This window comes from Glycine max, chromosome 3 (assembly GCF_000004515.6).
Source record: "Glycine max cultivar Williams 82 chromosome 3, Glycine_max_v4.0, whole genome shotgun sequence".
Taxonomy (NCBI): Eukaryota; Viridiplantae; Streptophyta; class Magnoliopsida; order Fabales; family Fabaceae; genus Glycine; species Glycine max.
In genome coordinates this window covers 32,267,084-32,289,123 of record NC_016090.4, presented here as the reverse complement: position 1 = coordinate 32,289,123, position 22,040 = coordinate 32,267,084, and the positions used below count along the sequence as shown (strand labels likewise).

General features: G+C 36.5%; 4 protein-coding genes across 8 annotated transcripts; 2 read left to right on the top strand and 2 right to left on the bottom strand.

The window, feature by feature from the left end:
- Positions 1 to 6,570: 6,570 nt before the first annotated feature.
- LOC102669428 (uncharacterized) lies at positions 6,571 to 7,299 on the top strand. The gene is made up of 2 exons (XM_006577570.1): positions 6,571 to 6,925; positions 7,142 to 7,299. The coding sequence occupies exons 1-2, from the start codon at positions 6,571 to 6,573 to the stop codon at positions 7,297 to 7,299; spliced, it is 513 nt and encodes a 170-aa protein (XP_006577633.1).
- Positions 7,300 to 9,553: 2,254 nt separating this feature from the next.
- Positions 9,554 to 11,016, top strand: LOC102669296 (uncharacterized). The gene is made up of 5 exons (XM_006577569.1): positions 9,554 to 9,940; positions 10,070 to 10,336; positions 10,411 to 10,473; positions 10,695 to 10,787; positions 10,996 to 11,016. Exons 1-5 carry the CDS (start codon positions 9,554 to 9,556, stop codon positions 11,014 to 11,016), a joined length of 831 nt encoding a protein of 276 aa, XP_006577632.1.
- Positions 11,017 to 12,728: 1,712 nt separating this feature from the next.
- On the bottom strand, positions 12,729 to 13,345 carry LOC102669161 (protein MAIN-LIKE 2-like). Its single transcript, XM_006577568.1, has 2 exons — positions 13,187 to 13,345; positions 12,729 to 13,091 (listed from the first exon to the last, which is right to left on the bottom strand). Exons 1-2 carry the CDS (start codon positions 13,343 to 13,345, stop codon positions 12,729 to 12,731), a joined length of 522 nt encoding a protein of 173 aa, XP_006577631.1.
- Positions 13,346 to 16,224: 2,879 nt separating this feature from the next.
- Positions 16,225 to 19,353, bottom strand: LOC100499908 (protein mago nashi homolog). Of its 5 annotated transcripts, XM_041013757.1 has the most exons (5): positions 19,289 to 19,353; positions 18,942 to 19,185; positions 18,582 to 18,758; positions 18,295 to 18,412; positions 16,246 to 16,505 (listed from the first exon to the last, which is right to left on the bottom strand). In XM_041013757.1, exons 2-5 carry the CDS (start codon positions 19,158 to 19,160, stop codon positions 16,432 to 16,434), a joined length of 588 nt encoding a protein of 195 aa, XP_040869691.1. In that variant the 5' UTR covers positions 19,161 to 19,185; positions 19,289 to 19,353; the 3' UTR covers positions 16,246 to 16,431. The 5 variants fall into 5 exon arrangements, with proteins under 5 accessions (NP_001350117.1, NP_001237788.2, XP_040869691.1 ...); NM_001363188.1 differs by lacking the exon at positions 18,295 to 18,412 and having other exon boundaries at positions 16,225 to 16,505; positions 18,942 to 19,192; positions 19,289 to 19,311; NM_001250859.2 differs by lacking the exon at positions 19,289 to 19,353 and having other exon boundaries at positions 16,241 to 16,505; positions 18,942 to 19,243.
- Positions 19,354 to 22,040: the final 2,687 nt, after the last annotated feature.

The window sequence follows — 22,040 nt, the reverse complement described above, 5'->3', positions numbered from 1 at the left end:
TGTTTGTTGAAGTTCCGGAACCGTGTAGAGTTTTTCATTTAGGAACGTCGTCCTAAAAAATAAAATAAAATGAACCAAAAATCCTAAAGAAAGAAGCGCTGTGAATAAAAGTCATGTTCATAAAGAAAAGAAAAAGGTTTTTTATTTATACATGTATGTAAAAGGAAAATGTGTATAGAAGATCTTTGTGTGTAAAGGATGCGTGGAAAGGAATCCTTGTGTGTGTAAGCAACGAGTGTATATGAAGAAAATCTTTGAATGTAAGTAGGGTTTGTATATAGATCGTGTGACGTGAAAAGGAAGAATTCTAGTGCGTGTACAGAAACAGTTTGTCGTGTATAAAAATATAGATGTACAAAAAATGATTTTCCTCATAAAGAACCACAAGTGTATAGTTTTAGTGAACATATTTAAAAATAAAACAAAAAGTAAAAAGAAAGAAAGACCACAAAGATCGACATGTTGTAGTTAAGAAGTATGAATCATTCGTAAAGAGCAAACACATCTTTTGGAAACAAGGGACCGATGCTAAGAGTTTATTTTCCGGAATGAACCGAGATAAGGATGGACGAATTCATTGAACTGATGAAAGAACATAAATTGGAAACGTTGGGTTTGTCTGTGTAAATTCCCAACCGTAGTATCAATGCCATAAAACGGGATGCTTGAGTGCCCACCTGGCTGTAGCCATGACTGATTTTGCACGTTGTTTTCAAATCATCATTGTCACGCGTGCCTTATGGAATAATACGGAAGTTCGGGCCGAGAGCGACACCTTGACCCCCAAATTTGTCTCGCCCCAGATATCAAGATTGGAGTTCCCACGATAAAGGATCCCATTGAGACACAACCTTGGACTTTTTTTGAACCTTGGCCTACCAAAAGAATCCTCCTCCTTTCCCCCGAAGCAAAGGACAGCGGAATCTCCTCAAGGGAGAGTGAATAGAATGCTAAAACCCAATTTCCCAAAGAAAGGGATGGGGAAGGAAAAGTGAAGAGAAAGAGAAGGAAGAAATGGAAAGAAAGAAAAGAAAAAGATGAAAATAAAGAAAAGAACAAAAGAAAGAAAAGGAAGGATTCCCGATCAAAGATCGAAAGGAAGCGAAAAGGGAAAAGAAGCAATTCTCGATCAATGAAAGAAAGAGGATAGAAAGTCCCCAAAGCCAGATTTCCACTCAGAATCATTCTTGATTGGCAATATCCCACCCCACATGAACAAAGAGGAAAAGGCCAAAACACCCAGCTTCCTCTCCAAAAACGCTGACCTCGAGAAAATCCTATTGGTCCGTGATCGTACGTTTGATCTATGATTCGATAGGAAGTCGCATGCAAAATAGAGTCATGGTGCAGTTATTGGTTTGGGAATAGGATAAGACACTTGCCTTGTGAGTTTTATACACCATGAGTGATTTATTTTCAGCTTAGCCCCATGTTTCCCCTGCGTGTTCATTTGAAAGCTAGAAGTTGACATCCTACCCTTCATTCTCGTTTACAAGGAAGATTACCCTTGGCACAAGTATATTGTTTCTCTAAGATGTGGTGCTCTCGCGAATGATTTATTTTTCTTTGCAAAAAGCATGTTATCCATTTAGGTGGAAAAACCCGGTGGACCGTTCGGTCCCGCCAACACCTTGTTCCGGAGCCACATGAATGTTATTGCTTAGGGCTGTTCATGTGTCCTCCACTTTTGAGTTTGGAGCTGTGTTCCATGATTGCCTAAGAGAGGACCCTTAAGGCAATCCTCCATTCTTGTCCTTTTCCGGAGCCACATGGATGAATTGCGTTATCATTCGTGTGTCCTCCATTTTCGAGTCTGGAGCTGTGTTCCATGATTGCCTAAGAGAGGACCCTCAAGGCAATCCTCCATTCTCGTCCTTTTTCGGAGCCACATGGATGAATTGCGTTGTCATTCGTGTGTCCTCCATTTTCGAGTCTGAAGCTGTGTTCCATGATTGCCTAAGAGAGGACCCTCAAGACAATCCTCCATTCTCGTCCTTTTCTGGAGCCACATGAATGTTATTGCTTAGGGCTGTTCATGTGTCCTCCACTTTCGAGTTTGGAGCTGTGTTCCATGATTGCCTAAGAGAGGACCCTCAAGGCAATCCTCCATTCTCATCCTTTTCTGGGGCCACGTGGATGAATTGCGTTGTCATTCATGTGTCCTCCACTTTCGAGTTTGGAGCTGTGTTCCATGATTGCCTAAGAGAGGACCCTCAAGGCAATCCTCCATTCTCATCCTTTTCCGGAGCCACGTTGTCATTCATGTGTCCTCCACTTTCGAGTTTGGAGCTGAGTTTCATGATTGCCTAAGTGCGGACCCTCAAGGCAATCCTCCATACTCTACCTTTGTTCGGAGCACCATGAATGTATTTGCCTAGCGCTATTCATGTGTTCTCCATTATTAAGTGTGAAGCTTCTGATGACTGGGAAACACGTTATTCTGTTGTTTTCCAGATCGGTTCCTTCACCATGTATGTGTACATGTGTATATATGTATTATATTCGTTGTTCTGGTTGTTGTTTGTATTTTGTTTTGTGCAGAAGAAAAAAGAAGAAGTAGAGATGAGAGTCGTCATTGCAAAAAAGGCAGGACGGACAAAATCAGTGTCCTATCTTTGCTTTCCTCTTATCTCCGATGAGAGGTAAGTAAAGAGGGGCAACTGTCATACCCTAATTTCGTCCGGGGATTATTACTTGATAACATGCAATAAATGAAGTCCCGAGACGTTTCAGAAATCAAAAGGAAGCGGGCTTGCGCGATCCGTGAGATTCCGTAATGTGGCGGAAGTCAAAAAGAGGTGTTTTTGTGCAATCCGTAAGTTTCCGTGACTTCTTCAAAAGGTAAAAAAGGAGTAAATACATAGTCCGTAAGGATTCGTAACCTTACGGAAGGAAAATAAGTGTCGTTACGAAATTCGTTAAGTTTCGTAACGTTACGGAAAAAGAATTACAAAAAAATAGAAAGGGGGGTGCATTTAGTAAAAAAAAGGGGTGTAAATAGCAATCAGGCCCACTTGGGCCTTCTAGAAGCTTCCTCCAGAAGGCTGTTGCTTCTGGAGGAAGCAACCTGGCTCGCCTGGGCGAGCTGAGCTCGCCTGGGCGAGCTGGGTGGCAAGCATCTCCCCTATTTTGCTATAAATAGGGGAGGAAGTGAGGAAGAAAATGGTTCAGCCCCTTAGGCACTTCTCTCTCTTTCGAATTTGCTTAGGAAAATTGTTTCCGTGAAGAAAATCCAAGCCGAGGCGCTTCCGTAACATTTCCGTGAGTAATTACGCGAAGATTCTCGATCGTTCTTCAAGATTCATCGTTCGTTCTTCGTTTTCTTCAGTCTTCAACGGGTAAGTACCTCAAACTAAGCTTTTCAATTCATTATATGAACCCGTGGTGGTCCACATTTTGTTTCATGTATTTTCATTCTCGTTTTCATTTACTTTTTATACCCCCTTTTGACGTGCTTAAGCAATTTATTTAAGTCATTTCTCGCTTAATCTAAAAATAAAATAAATTTCCACCGATCATTTAAATTGTATCATCCGTTAATCTTGGTTAAAATGCATTCCGACCGTTCGGTCGTGCCGTAACCACGTTGGAAATAAAAAAGAGGTAAAATAATAATATAATAATAAAAAAAATACCTTTTAGTAAAATAAAGCGAAAAATCAATCGGACGTTTTCTCTTTGGGATTTCTCATTCTTAAATGAATTGACTAAATAACTAAAGTGAAACTAAGGCTAAAATCAAACTCGCCTAGTCAAGCTCGTCCACAAAAATAGGTTTTTTTTTAAAGTTTATCATTTCAGTTTCTCACTAAGTAAAAAGGATCATTTTTAAGGTCCAGCGCCTTAAAATGATCACCTTTCAAGTAAAAAGAATCACTTGATTCACGCATAAGGAAGAACTACGTAGGTCTGATTTCCTCTCCAAAGGAGGGTACGTAGGAGCAAAAGCCCCGCTTTTGTCGACCTCAAAAAATAAAAAAGAAATAAAGTTAAGATAACACAATTCCACAATTCTAAAAAATAGGCTGTTGTCCTTCGAGACAAACGTAAGAGGTGTTAATACCTTCCTCAAGCGTAAATACAACTCCCGAACTTAGAATTTTCATTTTGACTGGTTTCCTTCGTTTTTCCCAACGTTTTCCACAAATAAACGTTGGTGGCGACTCCATGCATCTTTCCTCCTTTGGAAAGCGCACCCGTGAGCCCCGCCCTCGCTCGCCCGCGAAGGGCACGTTGCGACTATAGCCACCATACAAAGTGTTGTATTTTCGGTGGCACCTTCAACTTCCATGTCACCTCAAAGTCATTTGGGGTCGAATCAAAGATGAACATGTGTATAGCACGATATGCTAAATGTGCATAATACATACCCTAAATTGTTTACCTCCCAGCACCACCCATCACCCCCCAAAATTTAGGAGAAATTGCATTCAATTCTCCTACTAAAGTCTCCTTAAGTTCCCCTTCCAACATAAAGAAACGCCACACTTCTCCACCCACGAACCCATATCTTTTATCGGTGCATCTTGTTGTTTGGAGAGGAGAAAAGGCATAGAGTATTTGTCTTTCAAAGAATCCTCCCCTAACCACACATCCCTCCAAAAACTAATATTGCTACCATCTCCTACCTCCCTTGAGATACAAGCTTTGAACTACTTGGTAAGACTCCCTCCACCACATACCTTTTTTATATCTCTCCACCATATAAATGTTACTCTATTGGAACTACTTTCCACCAAGTTTCTACAATTCCCATATTTTGATATCAATACATCTCTCCAAATATAATCTCCCTCCCCACATAAACCCCACATCCATTTTCCTAGCAACGCTTCATTACAAATACTAATGTCCCTAATTCTTAAGCCTCCATGACTTCTAGGATGACATACCTTCCTCCAACTAACACAGACTTTCCTCCTCCTCCCTTCCTCACATCCCCAAATAAATTTCCTTTAAATATCGATCAATTTAATAATAATGCAAAGAATGGATGGAAATGGAATAAAACAAAATGGAGAAGAGATAAATATATATTAGATACAATAGAATTTTAGGTTGTTTAGTTTAAAAGAAATTTGAATATTTTGATGTTTTTTTGTTTTGGATAGAAGATGAAACAAATAGATTAGAAATAAAAAATATTAGTATTATTTTACCTTTATATAAATTAATGAAATTGTGGGACGTAAATATCTTTTTTTTAAAATAATTATTTAAGAAAGAAAGAAATATTGATTTGATTTAATAAAAATGGTGACATATTAAAAAATAAAAAAGACATGTGGCTTTATGAAATGGAAAAATATGGTGTAATCAACTGATAAAAGAAATGATGTAATAAAGATTAAGTTTTAAAGTTAATATATACTGATGTAGATGTAGATTTTTCGTTTGGGTTGTGTTGTGAACGGGTAGGTTTTCTTTGTGGGAATTGCTAGGGGCACCCAGCAACATTGCTGGTGCACCCAGCAATTTTTAAAAACCCAAAAATGCCCCTGTACGTTTTCCTTTTATAAAATCTGTTTTTTTTTTCATTCTTCCTTTTTGCTTTCTCTCTCCTGCGTTTCCTCCATTCCGGTGTGTTTTCTCCATTTTGGTGCTTGTGCTGTGCGATTTTTGTCGGTGCTGGTTGTGCTTGTGCTCTGCTTTGGTATGATATTGTCAACTAAGGTATGTAGCTGCTTTTCTGTGGTTGATTGTTTATTTTTGGTAGTAGAATGGTGTAAGAGTTTCAGATTCGACGCAAAAAAATTTCTTCCGGCGAAGACATTACAACTGCGGAAGAAAAAAACTTGTTCCGTGGAGTCTCGCAGAAGACGTCTTTCGTTGCTTCTTCCGTGGAGTCTTGAGGAAGACGTCTTCCGTGAGACTCCACGGAAGAAGTAGTCTTCCGCAGTTGTCATGTACTCTACGGAAGAATGCTTCTTCTGTGGAGTAATTCGTTTTATGATTTTTTTGTTTTAAGATTATTTTGAATGTTATTTTGGTTAATTCTATTTGCAATTTATGTGAAACATAAAAATATATTTGTTGGTTGAATGGTTGATTTTTTTTTTGCCTAGGTTGAGGTATTTTTTGGTTAAATGAGCTTTGTAGGTTATAATTTTGGAATTATGTAATTAAAAGTTGAATTTGGTTATGTATATGTAGATTAAATATTTGTGAGGTTGTCAAATGTTGAATTAGTTTGATATTCATAGTTTGTAAAAAATTTTGGGTTACTGCATTGTTCAAATTAGTTAGTTGAATGTTGAATCAGGTGATAGTTATACTTTGAATTAAGATGAACGAAGATCAATGGGCATATTAGAGTGCGATGTCCGAAGAAGTTGATATGGATTTTCAAAATGAAGAAGATTGTGGTGTGAATGAAGAACATGTTGATTGTTCAGATGCTTTTAATACTTCTCAGGTAATCATGTCGATCAGTTTTAATTGTTTGGTCTAATGTATGATTTGTGTAAAAATTAATATGTCGTGGTTGTGTCCTAGGTCTTTGAAACCCGAGAAGATTTTTTGAAGTGGGCTTGAACGGTTGCCCATGAAAATGGTTTTGTTGCAGTAATTATGAGGTTTGATACATATACTGGCAGCAGAGGAAGAACTGCATTTGTGTTAATTGGGTGTGAAAGGAGCGGTAAGTACAAGGGTAGGAAGAAAGAATTTGTTAGAAGAGACACAGGTACTAGAAAATGTGGTTGTCCATTTAAGATTCGTGGAAAACCAGTGCATGGAGGTGAAGGTTGGGCGGTGAAGCTGATATGTGGGATTCACAACCATGAATTGGCAAAGACCTTAGTTGGACATCCATATGCTGGGAGATTGACAGATGATGAGAAGAATATCATTGCTGATATGACGAAGTCGAATGTGAAACCAAGAAACATCCTGCTAATGTTGAAGGAGCACAACAGCAGCAGCTGCACCACAATCAAACAAATCTACAATGCAAGAAGTGCATATCGTTCTTCAATAAGAGGAGATGACAGTGTAATGCAACACCTAATGAGGCTCCTTGAACGTGACCAATACATTCATTGGCATAGATTGAAGGATGAAGATGTGGTGCGTGATTTGTTTTGGTGTCACCCAGATGCAGTTAAGTTATGTAACGCATGTCATCTTGTTTTTTTGATAGACAGTACCTACAAAACAAATAGGTACAGGCTCCCATTGCTTGACATTGTGGGGGTGACACCAACCGTGATGACTTTCTCTGCTGGGTTTGCATATTTGGAGGGTGAGCGCGTGAACAATCTTGAATGGACATTGGAACAGTTTCGAGGCCTTTTTTAAGAAACGATCGCCTTCCTGTTGTTATTGTCACAAACAGAGACCTAGTCCTGATGAATGTTGTGAAAGTTGTGTTTCCGGAGTGTAAGAATTTGTTGTGCAGGTTTCACATAGACAAGAATGTGAAGGCAAAGTGTAAATCGCTTTGTCGCAACGTGCCCTTCGCGGGCGAGCGAGGGCGAGGCTCACGGGTGTGCTTTCCAAAGGAGGAAAGGTGCGCGGAGTCGCCACCAACGTTTATTTGTGGAAAACGTCGGGAAAACCGAAGGAAACCGGTCAAAATGAAAATTCTAAGTTCGGGAGTTGTATTTACGCTTGAGGAAGGTATTAGCACCTCTGACGTTTGTCTCAAAGGACAACAACCTTATTTCTAGAATTGTGGAATTGCGTTATCTTAACTTTTATTTCTTTTTATTTTTTGAGGTCGACAAAAGCGGGGCTTTTGCTCCTACGTACCCTCCTTTGGAGAGGAAATCAGACCTACATAGTTCTTCCTTATGCGTGAATCAATCAATTCTTTTTTACTTGAAGAGCGATCATTTAAAGGCGTTGGACCTTTAAAAATGATCCATTTTACTTAGTAAGAAACTGAAATGATAAAAACTTTCAAAAAAACCTATTTTTGTGGACGAGCTTGACTAGGCGAGTTGATTTTAGCCTTAGTTTCACTTTAGTCATTAGTCAATTCAATTAAGAATGAGAAATCCCAAAGAGAAAAACGTCCGATTTGATCTTTCGCTTTATTTTACTAAGAAATATTTTTTGATTATTATATTATTATTTTACCTCTTTTTTGATTTCCAACGTGGTTACGACACGACCGAACGATTGGAATTCATTTTAACCAAAATTAACGGATGATACAATTCAAACGATCGGTGGAAATTTATTTTATTTTTATATTAAGCGAGAAATGACTTAAATAAATGGCTTAAGCACGTCAAAAGGGAGTATAAAAAGTAAATGAAACAAGAATAAAAATACACGAAACACAATGTGGACCACCATGGGTACATAGAATGAATCGAAAAGCTTGGTTAGAGGTACTTACCCGTTGAAGATCAAAGAACGATGAAGAACGAATGAAGAACGTCGAAGAACGGTCGAAATCCTCGCGAAATTCCTTACGGAAACGTTTCGGAAGCGCCTCGACTTAGATTTTCTTCACGGAAACAATTTTTCCAAGCAAATTCGAAAGAGAGAGAAGTGCCTAAGGGGCTCAGCCCTTTTCTTCTTCACTTCCTCCCCTATTTATAGCAAAATATGGGAGATGCTTGCCGCCCAGCTCGCCCAACCGAGCCAGATTGCTTCCTCCAGAAGCAACAGCCTTCTGGAGGAATCTTCTGGAAGGCCCAAGTGGGCCTGATTGCTATTTACACCCCCCTTTTTACTAAATGCACCCCCCTTTTCTATTTTTTTGTAATTCTTTTTACGAATTTCGTAACGATACTTATTTTCCTTCTGTAAGGTTACGAATCCTTACGGATTGTGTATTTACTCCTTTTTTACCTTTCGAAGAAGTCACAAAAACTTACGGATTGCGCAAAAACACCTCTTTTCGACTTCCGCTACATTGCGGAATTTCACGGATCGCACAAGCCTGCTTCCTTTAGATTTCTGAGACGTCTCGGGACTTCATTTATTGTGCAACAAAGGACACCAAGTATCTCAAAGCGGCTAACCAAAGATTGCATGTCTTCAAGTAATAACCCCCGTACGAAATTAGGGTATGACACGCTTGTTGGTCAGAAGAATGTTTGGGACTACGTAATGGATAGCTGGGGTAACCTGGTAGATTGTCCTTCGGAACAGGAGTTCCCTGAGCACCTTCAAAGGTTTCAAGTAGCGTGTTCCCTGTGGCCAATGTTCATTGACTACGTATGTGAGACATGGATTGTCCCACACAAGGAGAAATTTATCTTGGCCTGGACGAATAAGGTGATGCACCTAGGCAACACAACAACAAATAGGTATTTAAATGTTTTATTATATTAGTCTAGTTTCTTTTAATGATTGTTTGTAACATTATTGTTATTAATTTGTCTTCTCTGTTGTGTGTTTTAAATGTAGGGTTGAATCTGCTCATTGGTCTTTGAAGAGGATATTACAGAATAGCGTTGGAGACCTCTGTAGTGTTTGGGATGCAATGAACAACATGTTGACGCTGCAGCACACTAAAATTAGAGCATCATTCGAAACAAGTACGTATGTCGTTGGTCATGTTTTTAAGAAAACCTTATACAAGAGGCTTCTGGGAATGGTGTCAAGGTACGTTTTAAATGAAATTTCGGTTGAGTTTGAGCGCGTACGTCATTTGAAAGACAATGTGTCTTCTTATGGGTGTGTCTTGAGAACCACGCTAGGTCTTCCTTGTGCATGCGAGCTACAAAGGTATGAGGGTGGCAGCATCCCACTGGATGCAGTCCATATGTACTGGAGGAGACTTAATTTTTCAGACCAGGGGCTATGTGAGGCCGAAGTGAGCATCAAGGAAGAGATTGATAGAATACATAAAATATTCGAGGAACTTGATGTTTGCGGGAAAGTTACTTTCAAGAGTAAACTCCGAGAATTTGCGTTTCCCGATGAGACCTCTATGTGCCCTTCTCCAACAAAGGTTAAGACGAAAGGTGCCCCGAAAAAGGTAATGAAAAGAAGCGAAAGATCGACAAAGCGTGATCCATCTTATTAGGAGTATGTTGATGCTTATCATTCGGTTCAAAACAACAACACCTCAGTTAGACCCAGTGCATAATCTTTTGCTCCACCGAAGCCAGCAAGGATGATCCCCATGTTGGATCAATTTCTGCCATTTATGCATGGTTTCATTGAGGATGTTGTTGATGTGAAAACGGATGGTAATTGTGGATATCGGTCAGTTTTCGCTTTGTTAGGTATGGGAGAAGAGTGTTGGGCCATGATGCGTAATGAATTGATTAAAGAACTTGGCAAATGGTCGCAAGACTACATAAAGATCTTTGGTGGCACGGAGAGATATGAACAGTTGAGGTTGTCCCTACACGTGGATGGGTTATCCAAGGTATGTGTTTTATGCTTTTTATTTACATAAGTAATGTTTACATGACTGACACGTGTATTTGTTATGTGATTTAGGTTAGTATGGAAAAATGGATGGATATAACGGATATGAGATATGTAATTGCGTCAAGATATAATGTAATCCTTGTATCATTGTCACGACAATAGAGCTTCACATTTTTTCCTCTTAGAAGTCGACCACCGGCCAATTCTGCTACGCACTGCATAATATGCGTCGGTCATGTGTATGGCAGTCATTTTGTTCAGGTCCATTGAAAATTCGTTTACTCAAATAATTTCAATTATTGAATGTGTTGGTTTGTTTGTTTAACTTATTATTGTAATTTCACTTACAACAGGTTTATCTGAAAGATCGTTGTCCCTTACCGCCTATGGCGTTGTTGTGGTCAAGCAATGCGTATCCGGAGGCAAAACAAATGCCAACTGCATATGTAGGTAGAATGCAGCAATACTTAAGCCTAATGACAATTAATACAACGCATGTAGACCTAAGCGGACACTGAACTTGTAATATTTATGTATGTATATATACATTGGATTTATGTTCATGTAATTAATGAATTGTTCCGTGAACAAGTGTTACTGTGTCAAATTATTATATTTGTGTTGAACTGAATGCTAGTTATATGTTTCTAATAGGCCAAAAACCAACTTTTTTGATTTTTGGTGCCTCCGTTTGAGGTGCGATTCGATGGAACAGGGCACTGCTTTTATTTTTTTTGGGGTTCCTTGACGTGCAAACATGCCAAATATCGGCCCTGGACAGTCTCAAGCGGCTCCCACATAATTTTAAAAAAAACCCGAACAGGGATACTTAGGCATGTTTCTAAAAGGCACAAAACCAATTTTTTTTTATTCTTTACTGTACGTATATATATGGTTAAAATATATAATTTCATAATAGTTATAAATGTTAACATTTAAGTTATAAATTATTTTATCTTCTTTATTTTATATATTCAAATGCCATTATAAATGTGACTCATGTGTGTGGTTTATATTTAAATTTCAAACCATATATTTATAGAGAGACAAAAAAAAATCATAAATGATGTAAGTAAATGTGTTTTATGACATACATAAACAAATACAAAAATTAATAATTTAAGTACAATAAAAATATAAATCCTAATCTATGCGGCGTCTCTGGCGCGGCTTAAGACTTCCATTTGCGGCGTCACCTCTAGCTCTCCTCAGACAACGAGTCATGATGTCATGTAAGTCAGTGCCCTTAGTGACCATCCTGAGGTTGATGACCTGCTCCAAATCCTCAGCAATCGCTCCTAAATCCTGAGCCATCCCCTGACATCCTTCGCAGTGAATCTGTCACAGTCAAAATAACAAAGTCAGTATCACATTTAAAAAAAATTTAAATTATGAAAAACTACAGAAGTTATGCTTACCACTGAATGCGTAGGGAGATCGGTCGCGACTAAAACCTCAGGGATGGGTGGCTCGACGAACTCCTCATGATGAGGGGAAGGCAGAGGTCTCAACGCAGTAGTCTCCTCGGTCCGCATGACGAATGGGTGCGATATTCGAAAAAACCACTCCATGTAGTCTGGCGCCACCTGTCCAGGAACTACACAGAGCTCCCCTGAAGGCACCAAATGGTCTGAAAAATGCAGCCACCGGTCATCTATATCATCACCCGTCAAAGAATCACAAACCGGCGGCGGAGGGACCGTCTGAAGGTAGCCAAATTGTCGAAGAACCCGCTCAGATCGAACGTACACCACAATCTGACCCCATCTGAGTTGGCCGGTGTACGACGATATCAAGTCAAAGGCCCTGACTCCCCAGTGCTCACCATAGGGCATCCAGCACACGTCAGTCACACTTAGGGCATCCAAACGTCTCTGATACGGGGCTCTTTTGATCCCCGTCATATGAGCTTTACCCGTAAGCCACCTGCAGGCCTGTGGGCTCCCCTCATCATAAGCATCATGAACGACGGATGTATGCACTGTAGGAAAGTGCTCGTATATCCAACACTACAAACACATAGTCAACATCAATACAAAAAAAAGAGATTCAATGCTACTTCAATTTAAATTATCAGTGATAACACGTACCTAGAGAAGTGTAATATAACCGACCAGCTGCCGTGTAGAGGCCTATGACGCGTCGTTCAGATGGTCGTACATGTGGACTAATGCAGCCGCTCCCCAGGCGAATCCCCCTGCCTGGGCCAGGTCCCTGAAAGCCTCCAGGTGCACGACATGTACATGGGTTGAACTCTTGTTGGCGAAAAGAGTACAACCCACCAAGTGGAGCAGATACGTGCAGGCTGCTACAACCCATCGTCTGGCCCTGCACTGGCTCTGATACAAGTCCCGAAGCCACCCCAATCGGACATGAGGCCCACCAGCCTATTGGGTCTCAAATGTAGCCTCCTCATGACTGACCTTAAGAAGCTCCGTCAGTAGACTAATGGCGTCTGAAGTAACAAGCGGCTCGAACGTATGCAGCGTGCCAGTGATGGGAAGGTGTAGGAGTGACGCCACGTCATCCAACATGATCGTCAACTCGCCTACTGGCAGGTGGAACATGTTAGTCTCGCGATGCCACCTCTCGACGAAGGCGGCTATGAGTCCAAGATCAGTGGTGATAACAGAACACCTGATCAGTAGACTTAATCCGGTGCCAACAATCAACCCTTCGATCTCAGGCGCTGGTCTCCCAATTTTATCTACTTTTCTACCGTGGGAGACCAACTTCAGATCGGATCGTTCCTAAATTGAATAGCAATTTATAATAACGTGTATATAAAAAACAATCCAACTACAAATAATTTTTATGTAATTAGTCAACATTAAAAACTACGTACTTGTCCACTCCAGATGCTGTGTGCGACATGCTCAGCAAAATCGGTCAAAATCGATGGGTCGTGTGGTCCACCGGGAAATCCCTCATCTGCAGCAGGTGACCCCAAGCTCCCATCAGTAGCCACTCCCTCTGTCTGAACAGCATCGGCGGCGCCTGTCATCTCGGGGTGGCATCAGACACATGAGGAACATCCTCATGCAACTGAGGCACATCCTCATGTCTCTCAGTGATGTCCTCACGCAGACGAACCCGTTGCCTGCGTGCTGAAGCAGTAGGCCTGCGACGCCGAGGAACATCAGCCTCATGCGCATCCTCACTAATGCCTCTACCTCTACCAGCTCCTAACGCACGACTTAAACCTCGTGTTCTAACCATGATCTGAAATCATGAAGAACATTTATTTTTTTCGATCAAATTAAATATTCAAATAATTGATAACAAAGCTTTGTCATTACAAATTTGTTCAAACACATGTTTTGTATGTTTCTTACTAATTTGTTCAAATTAAGTTTTCAAACCTCTATTTGCATGTAAGGTTGAAATGCCACTGTGTCCAAATGTATCATTTCACGACTAATACAATTTAGTTTATGTTGTTTCAAAGTACAAAATAGTATAACAATATTATTATTATTATTATTATTATTATTATTATTATTATTATTATAACTAGGTTAACTTATTAGATTTAAAAGATGTTTTGAATAGTCTAAGATCTGACAAACTTAATATGAAAATATTTGTATAGCCCCAAGCAAGGATCTATCGTATTTCTACTCATATCCTAAATAAATAAATGAATAAAACAGAAGAAAATGTCATTTTATCCCAACATCGTCAACTAATCCACCAACCATGATGTTGCAATTGGCCCTATCCATGATGGTCTTCAATTCCTCTTGCCGATGAAGTAACTCTATCGTATTTTCATTTGATGCTTAAATGGAGCTCCCTTTGTACACATCATTTATTTTTATTCTTTCATATATAAGTATTTCATAAGCTCATAATCTCTTCAATGAAGTAACTCTGCTTAGGTGCTTAAATGAATTAGGTGCTTAAATGAGTCTCATCAAAATGCTTAGATTGTTACATTTTATCAATAACTTATTTATTAAGTTATAATTATCTTTATTTATGAATTAATTAAAATTAAAAATTAAGAAATTTTTCAGACTATTATTATGTGAAATATTTATGATAAAAAATAATAATAATTCAACTATATTTTATTTAAAATGATGGCTATTATTATGCTAAAATCAAATAGTTACTTCCTAATGCATATATAAATCGCACCAAATATAATTTCAATTTAGACATCCTAATGCATATATAAATCACACTAAATATAATTTCATTTTACATATAAATGCAATTTTTAATAGCAACTAAATAACACAAACTACCTAATAATATGAACAAATTCAGGTATAATCTAAAAAAAAAGCAAAAAAAACAAAATACACAGCAAAACATGATCCGCGAAAGAACTTCCGCAAGATCTTCCACGAGAAGAAAATGTACCCTGCGGAAGAAGCTTCCGCAGGTTCTTCCGCGACAACAAAATGTAGCCTGCGGAAGAAGGTTCTGCAGGATCTTCCACGGGATCCGCGGAAGACAACGTTCTTCCGCTGGATCTCGCAGAAGATCCTACAGAACCTTCTTCGGTTGGATCACGCGGAAGATCCTGCAAAAGCTTCTTCCACAGGAATCCGCAGAAGAACCTTTCACACTTCTTCTGCGGGAGTTCCCAAAAGCCCATTTCCTACGCGCGGAAGAAGGTTCTTCTCGCGGAAGAACCTTCGTCTTCAACCTCCAGCACCACAGGTCACTAATGTCGTCTATCCTAAGTTTCCTACAGCCATTTACGCCATACAAACAGTTACGAGGAGGTTAGAAGACTAACCTTGATGGCGGAGGACACGAACAACAACTTCAATGGAGGATGTCAACTTCAATGGAGGACACGAACAACAGCTTCTTCTCCAAATTTCAAATGGAGAAGGAAATGAGGGCGCGAAGGAAGAAGGCCAATATCGGGGAAGAAGAAGCACAAATGGAGATTGCTGGGTGCACGAGGAAGAAACAAGCGCGGAAGCAAGGGGAAGAAGAAAGCTATCGCGGAAGAACAAGCTTTTTTTTTTAATTACGTTACTTTTATTTTTTAAACAAAGGGTATTTTGGATACTTCATTGAATTGCGGGGTGCACCAACAATTTTGCTGGGTGCACCTAACAACAACCTTTCTTTGTTGCATTGCCTTGGCCCAAGATGATTGTGTACGAGAAGACGAAAAGCTTACCGAACTTGGATAAAAACCAAAATTATGATTAGGTTATATCCCATCGCTAAAATTAATACAAGAAAAAGGATTATTATTGTTATAAATATTTTTTGTTTGATTTTAAAATACTATTAATGTATTACAATATCAATCAATTAAAAATCATTCTAGGTATGACTTAAAGTAATTATTACAAAATCAATAATCTTATCATACATAAGAGTAAAAAATACTCTATAGTATCAATTATTTTAATTAAATTAAAAATTAAAACTATATACATCGACATTTCATTTAGGAAAGTACTTCTTGTAGATCACTTCATCTCCCTTCTGTAGGTGGCAACATCAAAGCATAGATGTGTAAAAAATAAGGCGAGGTCAATTGCAATTGAAAACGATAAAAATTTATATAAATATAACTTACATTAACAGTTCCCTAATTTTTTTTCAAATTACACTAAAATTTCCTTACATAATATACTAACATTTGTTAATATTAGAAAACATTACATTCACATCCTTTTATATACTACATTAACATTCTTTACTAGGAAGGTTACTATAATGATTAAAAAACAGAAAATTTTGGTACAATTTCATGAAATCTCAGGAGTAATTAGTGTGATTTACTCTGCTTTTTTCTTTTTTCTATAATTATGAGAGAAACATTTTTAAATAGTTACAATAAGAGTAATTTTTTTTAGTGATATAACAATGGATGATCAAAAGAATAGTGAAATCAAGAGAACGAAAGAATAACTAATCCATCCATAAAAACCAAACCAATCAACACTTTAGAACAAGGGTTATACCCTCAAATTTAAAATTCCAATTCATGTAATCACCCATACAGAACCAAATCATTTCAAGATTAAAGTCACTCAATCAGAGGTCGAACTCCATTAGCAGAAAAGTGATAGTTGTTAAAGTACATATTCCCCAGAGGATGAACTCATATTATTGCAAACACATTAGATAGGCTTGATCTTGAAGTGAAGTGAAATAAGAGAGAAGACAAAGCACTTCAAATCCTGCAAAAAGTAATGATAAAAAGAATAAACCAAAGACATTAGTTGACAAAAAGCAAATCTGGCATTCATCAAACTAATGGGCAGCTGCTAATATTCCTCAAAGTTCTCTCTCCAAGACTAAGATATAAACAAAATAATAACATATCAAGGAGGAACTCACATATATCCCTACAAACAGTGAAATCTAGACAGGAAAACACTATAACTAAGGAATTTTCAAATATCAGTTAAATTGACATTAGAATTTTGAAAAAGAAATTCTTAGTCTGTTAAATAACTTTATTTTCAGTTTTCATTATTTTAAGTTACAAAGAGGGTTTAAAACCTTGATTAAAGTAATTTCATATGCAACTTACTCTGATAATTGTTTAATAACTTTTGGTTCTATCTCCTTTTTAGATACAAGGCCATGGTAAGAGACAGACAGTTATCATAGGCCATGAATCACATTGATTAGATTATCTCAAGTCAACACCACCCGTCGTAACATCATTTAAACCACTATGATATTTTCTAGTCTTTTTCATAGCTACTTAGGCCAGCCCAGTTACAGACTACAGTCCTTGAGGAATGCATCATGTCAACTCGGGATGCATATCCAAGATTCCTTTGTTAGTCAGGAAAAGAGTCAAACTGATTTAATCCACTGTTGTTACTCATTCTAATGCAACAAACATCAGTGTATTTTTCTTTCCTTTCAAGTCTCACGAAGACACATAGTTAGAAGATTGTTGAAACAGAGTACAGCATTTCTGTATATGATTATACTGGTTATCCACGTCCAAATAGGTGTCACCAATCAATTGTATCAAGCCTATGAAACAGATTTAAAATAAGGATAAATAACGCAAACCCCCCTCCAGGTTTGGGAGAATGACACTCCACCCTATTTCACCTAACATTAAGAGTTATTCTGACCATAGTTTCAACCATGAATCCATGATTACCAATTTCTTCTTTATCCCTTACCTAAGATAGTGATACACCTATTTGTGGTCTCCCCACCCACAACCGTTTCAATGTTTCATGCACAACAAACAGAGCATCATGGTTGTTTAGTTTGCTTTGCATATTTAATTTGAGCTGCTATTGTCAAATAAGTGTTTCTCCCTTGTAGTACACTTCATCATGTCCTACAATACATCGATGAAGAACTAACAAGGCTTGGCAATTTTAATGTTCAAGCTACTTCACTAAAAAGATAATCCAAATACAAAAAAAAAAAAAAAAAATCCACTGCTGCTTGCCCTTTGCGTGAGAAAATTGCACAAACACCTTGCCATGGCCAACAAATAATTATCTATCAAACTAAGCACACACAAGTGTGGTAACCACACAATATTGAACATCTACCGATCACTTGGAGGGAAAAATTATAGCATGTCCATGCTTCATTTATAAGTAGGAGTATCAGATTAGACCAACTCCAAACAGTCCAGACATCAGCACCAATACTCTTAATACAAAAATGAAGCCATATAGGAGTATCCATAACCCCAAAAAAGCATGTCCACCACAGAGAAATCTTGCATTACAGCGTTCATAGAAGGTTATCATTCCATTACAACAATCTTTTATAGGTAGTTAAAGACCACCTAGGCCTGAATTCCCTTGCAAATAATACACTCTGATTTGCAATTGCAACATGAAGAAAAAGATGTTCAATGAGTAACAAAGAACATTTTAGATAAATAACAAGAATCATTTCTGACCATATCATATTATCTACAACATAAGAAGAGAAATCTTTATTTCTGTGCGGTCCATAAAATCAAGGTTAAGCACCCACTCAAGGTTTTCGAGATCACGAGATCACCACAACCGCAACACAACCATAATTTCGCTGCAACAAAAAAGTTTTCCGGGTCCCTGCAACTGCAATTGTGGCCACATTTGTTCACAATTTCCTGCAGTAACAAGGTTTGCGACTAAACCATGACCACAATTTAAAACCTTGGCGGCTACATCAGCCACATTTTATCCACAACTTCCCACAACATCATGGATCACAACAAAACCACAAGACTACAATCTAAAACCTTACATAAATCAAAAACTCAAAAGCATGATCCTCACCTGAACAAGATAGTAAAAGATGCGAAGACCCTCGGGGTCAGCACTGCTCTGAACATCAACAAGAGACCCAATCTTCGACGTGGTGAACGAAATGTGCTCGTTCCCCATAACAATCTCGAGCTCCTGCCGCCCCACCCGATCCGGTTCGGGCCAGTTGTTATCATCTTCCTTCATAATCTGAACACCAAACAAACGAATAATTACTCAATCCAACTAAACACAACAAAACAAACTAACAATTAACATTTGCCTCACACTAAATTCTAATAAAACTAACAACAACAACGAAGCAAAGGAAAACGACAACTAATTGGAAAAACGACAAGAAGGAGGAGTTGTTGATAAATTAGGGTTACGTACCTCGCTCTCGGCGATGATGCGACGGCACTCGCGGAGAACGGCGGGGGTTAGGTAAACCTCCTTGCGGATGATGGTGTCGTTTTTGTAGTTGGAGTTGTTGGCGTAGCGGAGCTTGCCGTCTGGGCGGAACTCGAACTCCAGGAACTCGTGACCAAACTTGCCCTTGTGACCGACGTAGTAACGCAGGTAGAATTCGCCGTTCTGCTCTTCGCTCCCCATTGAAACGGAACGAAACCCTCTTCTCCTACGCCCTTCGAGAACAGAGGAATTGTGAGAAAATTAAGATGGTTCGTCACTAGACTAATGAAGAAAAAGAAGAAGAAATTGAAAACGGAAACGTAGCATACCTTTGTGCTGGCTAGGTCACGCTGTGTCTAAGTTCAAATGAAAGACTATTTAACTAGAATTTTTCTTTTCTTTTCTTTTCTTTTCTTTTTGCCTTAAATTAAATAAATTAAAAACATATTGTTATATACATTAAATGATTTGTGCTATATTAACTACACTTGTTGATTAAATTTTTAAGAAAAATTGTATTTTATGAGTTAATGTCCATATGTAATCTATAAATTTATTAAGAACATAATTATATATATTGTGAAATAAAAAAATTGAGAATAGAAATAAATAAATATAATATCTTTATATAATACTGTTAGTTTCATTTTTATTGTAATCTATTATATTTTATTGGGATGGCTTTCATATCTATTTTAATAATATATTAATTTCAAAAAAATAATAATTAATATACTTTGTAATAATTTATTTATTGTTGTAATTTTATATTTCTAGTGTAGAGTGGCGAAGTATTAATTATAGCATCAAACTCTTATTACTGTGTGAAGAGAGTGAAGAGAGAAAACATGACTAATAGAAAAAAAAAAAAAAAAGAACAGCAGTCCAACATCCCACTATGTTTTAAAATTTATTTTTCTGAAAATTAATAATCTTATACATTTTAACAGTTTATCCTTAAAAAAACGATTCAATCTCTAATTTTTTTTATAATACTTAGAAAAACTTCTTATGATGTATTCACAATAAAGGCATATAAGTTTCTCTTTAGTGCAATTACATAGATTCTTTCTTTTTTACTTACAAAAATAATAGTTTTTTTTTTTTATGAAACATGGAATATGTTTTATTTCATTATAATTTTACCATATATAATCCTTTGATTGATTAAGACAATTTCTTACCCCTTACAATTGTTCAAATGTTGACATATAATATTTAAAAATATTTTAAGAATTATTTTTCACATATAACTTATCGTAAATATATATACTAATTAATAATATATATTACTTATAGTAAATATATATACTAATCTTTTAAATAATACCTTTTTAATAATACTTATTGTGACTAATCTAACCCAAAGAAATATAGATAGATAGATAGATAGATAGATAGGTAGATAGATAGATAGATAGGATAAGAATGATAATTTTACCACTTGTTTTCCATTATTTTTTCTTTTTTGAAAGGGATTTTTTTTATCTGTTATTATCTAAACTAACTATGTTTTGTATAGTATTATTATAAATCTCATTTATCTATCTATCTACATATCTATTTATTAAAATTAAATATTTTTAAGATTATATTATAAACATTTATATATAATTGTTATAATATTGGATAATTTTTAGTTATTAGGATAAAATATATTTTTAGTTCATATTCTTTCATTGTAACTTGTTACTCCTTAAATATTTATATTGAATAATTTAGTCTTTAAACTTTATAGAAAAAAATTATATTTTTAGTGGCTCCTCATAACCTAAAGTGTAAATTTTATGAAGTAAGCCCATAAACTAAAAATATATTTTTAAAAATAAATTTTAGGGACTAAAATGCATAATATGAAAATTTTGGGGACTAAAACCAAGATTAAATTAAATTATAGGGTACTAAAAATATATTTTACCATACTTATTATCATATCTAGTGAATTTGTCCCTTTTTTAATGATGGGATTATTGTTGTTTGATTGTTATGGGGTTTGTCATATCAAACAATCTTTCAAAACTTAAAACAAAAAATAGTATGAATTATTTCTCTCCTGTATCATTTGAAATAAAAATCAAATTTAATTTTATAAATAAAAATAAGAAATAATTTTATAAAAGTCATTATTTATTAAATATTTATTTAATACAAATTAGATATTTAAATAATTAAAGCACAACAATAAATTCAGACCCCTTTATTGATTTTCTGGATCTATGCCTGCCTCCAAGTATATCCTCGTAAATTTAATTAATAATATTATGAAAATATCTTTTTTTTTTGTATAGAATGTTTTGAAAACATCTTATAAATTATTTGTTATTTTCAATTGTGTACATATTTTCATTTTGTGTTTTATTTTTTGGGTGAACTCTATTTAAGGAGTTCATCACTTTAAGCATACATCTTCTTATGCACATCAACTTGATGATCAAACTCTTATTTGCATACTTGAGGAGTAAGGACTACAAGGTCATATCTTCAATTCTAACCGTGCAACATGATAGTTTTTGCAAAATGATAGGAGTAGTTGTGGTACCTAACCACATTAAAACTCCAGTAAACAAAACTAATTGTCTATGCCCAAATAACAATAAAGTCAGAATGCATTGGTTAGAAATGCAAGGTTTATATATATATATATATATATATGGTATTTTTTATGATTTAATGTTAAAAAATCACATGATCATAAAACATTAAATCTTGATTGTTAATATTTGATTATACTATCTAAATTTAATCCTCTTAGTCATATAAAATGATTTTTTCTCATATATATAAGAATTATTTTTATGAAAATAGCTAATTTTATCATAATATAAAACTATATATATTTTTGACTAAGTAGAATTCCCATAAGAAATACTGAAATACCAATGAGCTACTTTTACTCATTTGACTCGAGTAGAGCTAATTTTACTCATTCTTACTCCTTATTCCTTATAGTGATGATGTAACCGTTCGAACAATTCTTTGGACTATTTATAATAGCCAATATGATCCGTTGGTGATCCAACAAATCTCATTAATTAGATCTAAAGTTATTAGAGATGTAAACGGATAACTCTCTTACCAGTG

Excerpts from the sequence above, each read along its gene's own strand:
- LOC102669428 (XM_006577570.1), top strand. The coding sequence starts at position 6,571 with ATGAGGTTTGATACATATACTGGCAGCAGAGGAAGAACTGCATTTGTG. Across the intron at positions 6,926-7,141 it reads GGAGCACAACAGCAGCAGCT|ACAGTACCTACAAAACAAAT; the intron begins GCACCACAATCA and ends TTTTTTTGATAG.
- LOC102669296 (XM_006577569.1), top strand. The coding sequence starts at position 9,554 with ATGGTGTCAAGGTACGTTTTAAATGAAATTTCGGTTGAGTTTGAGCGC. Across the intron at positions 10,337-10,410 it reads ACGTGGATGGGTTATCCAAG|GTTAGTATGGAAAAATGGAT; the intron begins GTATGTGTTTTA and ends TATGTGATTTAG. Across the intron at positions 10,788-10,995 it reads AACAAATGCCAACTGCATAT|GCCAAAAACCAACTTTTTTG; the intron begins GTAGGTAGAATG and ends TGTTTCTAATAG.
- LOC102669161 (XM_006577568.1), bottom strand. The coding sequence starts at position 13,345 with ATGACAGGCGCCGCCGATGCTGTTCAGACAGAGGGAGTGGCTACTGAT. Across the intron at positions 13,092-13,186 it reads ACAGCATCTGGAGTGGACAA|GAACGATCCGATCTGAAGTT; the intron begins GTACGTAGTTTT and ends TATTCAATTTAG.
- LOC100499908 (XM_041013757.1), bottom strand. The coding sequence starts at position 19,160 with ATGGGGAGCGAAGAGCAGAACGGCGAATTCTACCTGCGTTACTACGTC. Across the intron at positions 18,413-18,581 it reads TCTTTTACTATCTTGTTCAG|GAAATTGTGAACAAATGTGG; the intron begins GTGAGGATCATG and ends TTGTTACTGCAG. Across the intron at positions 16,506-18,294 it reads CGTGATCTCGAAAACCTTGA|GATTTGAAGTGCTTTGTCTT; the intron begins GTGGGTGCTTAA and ends TACTTTTTGCAG.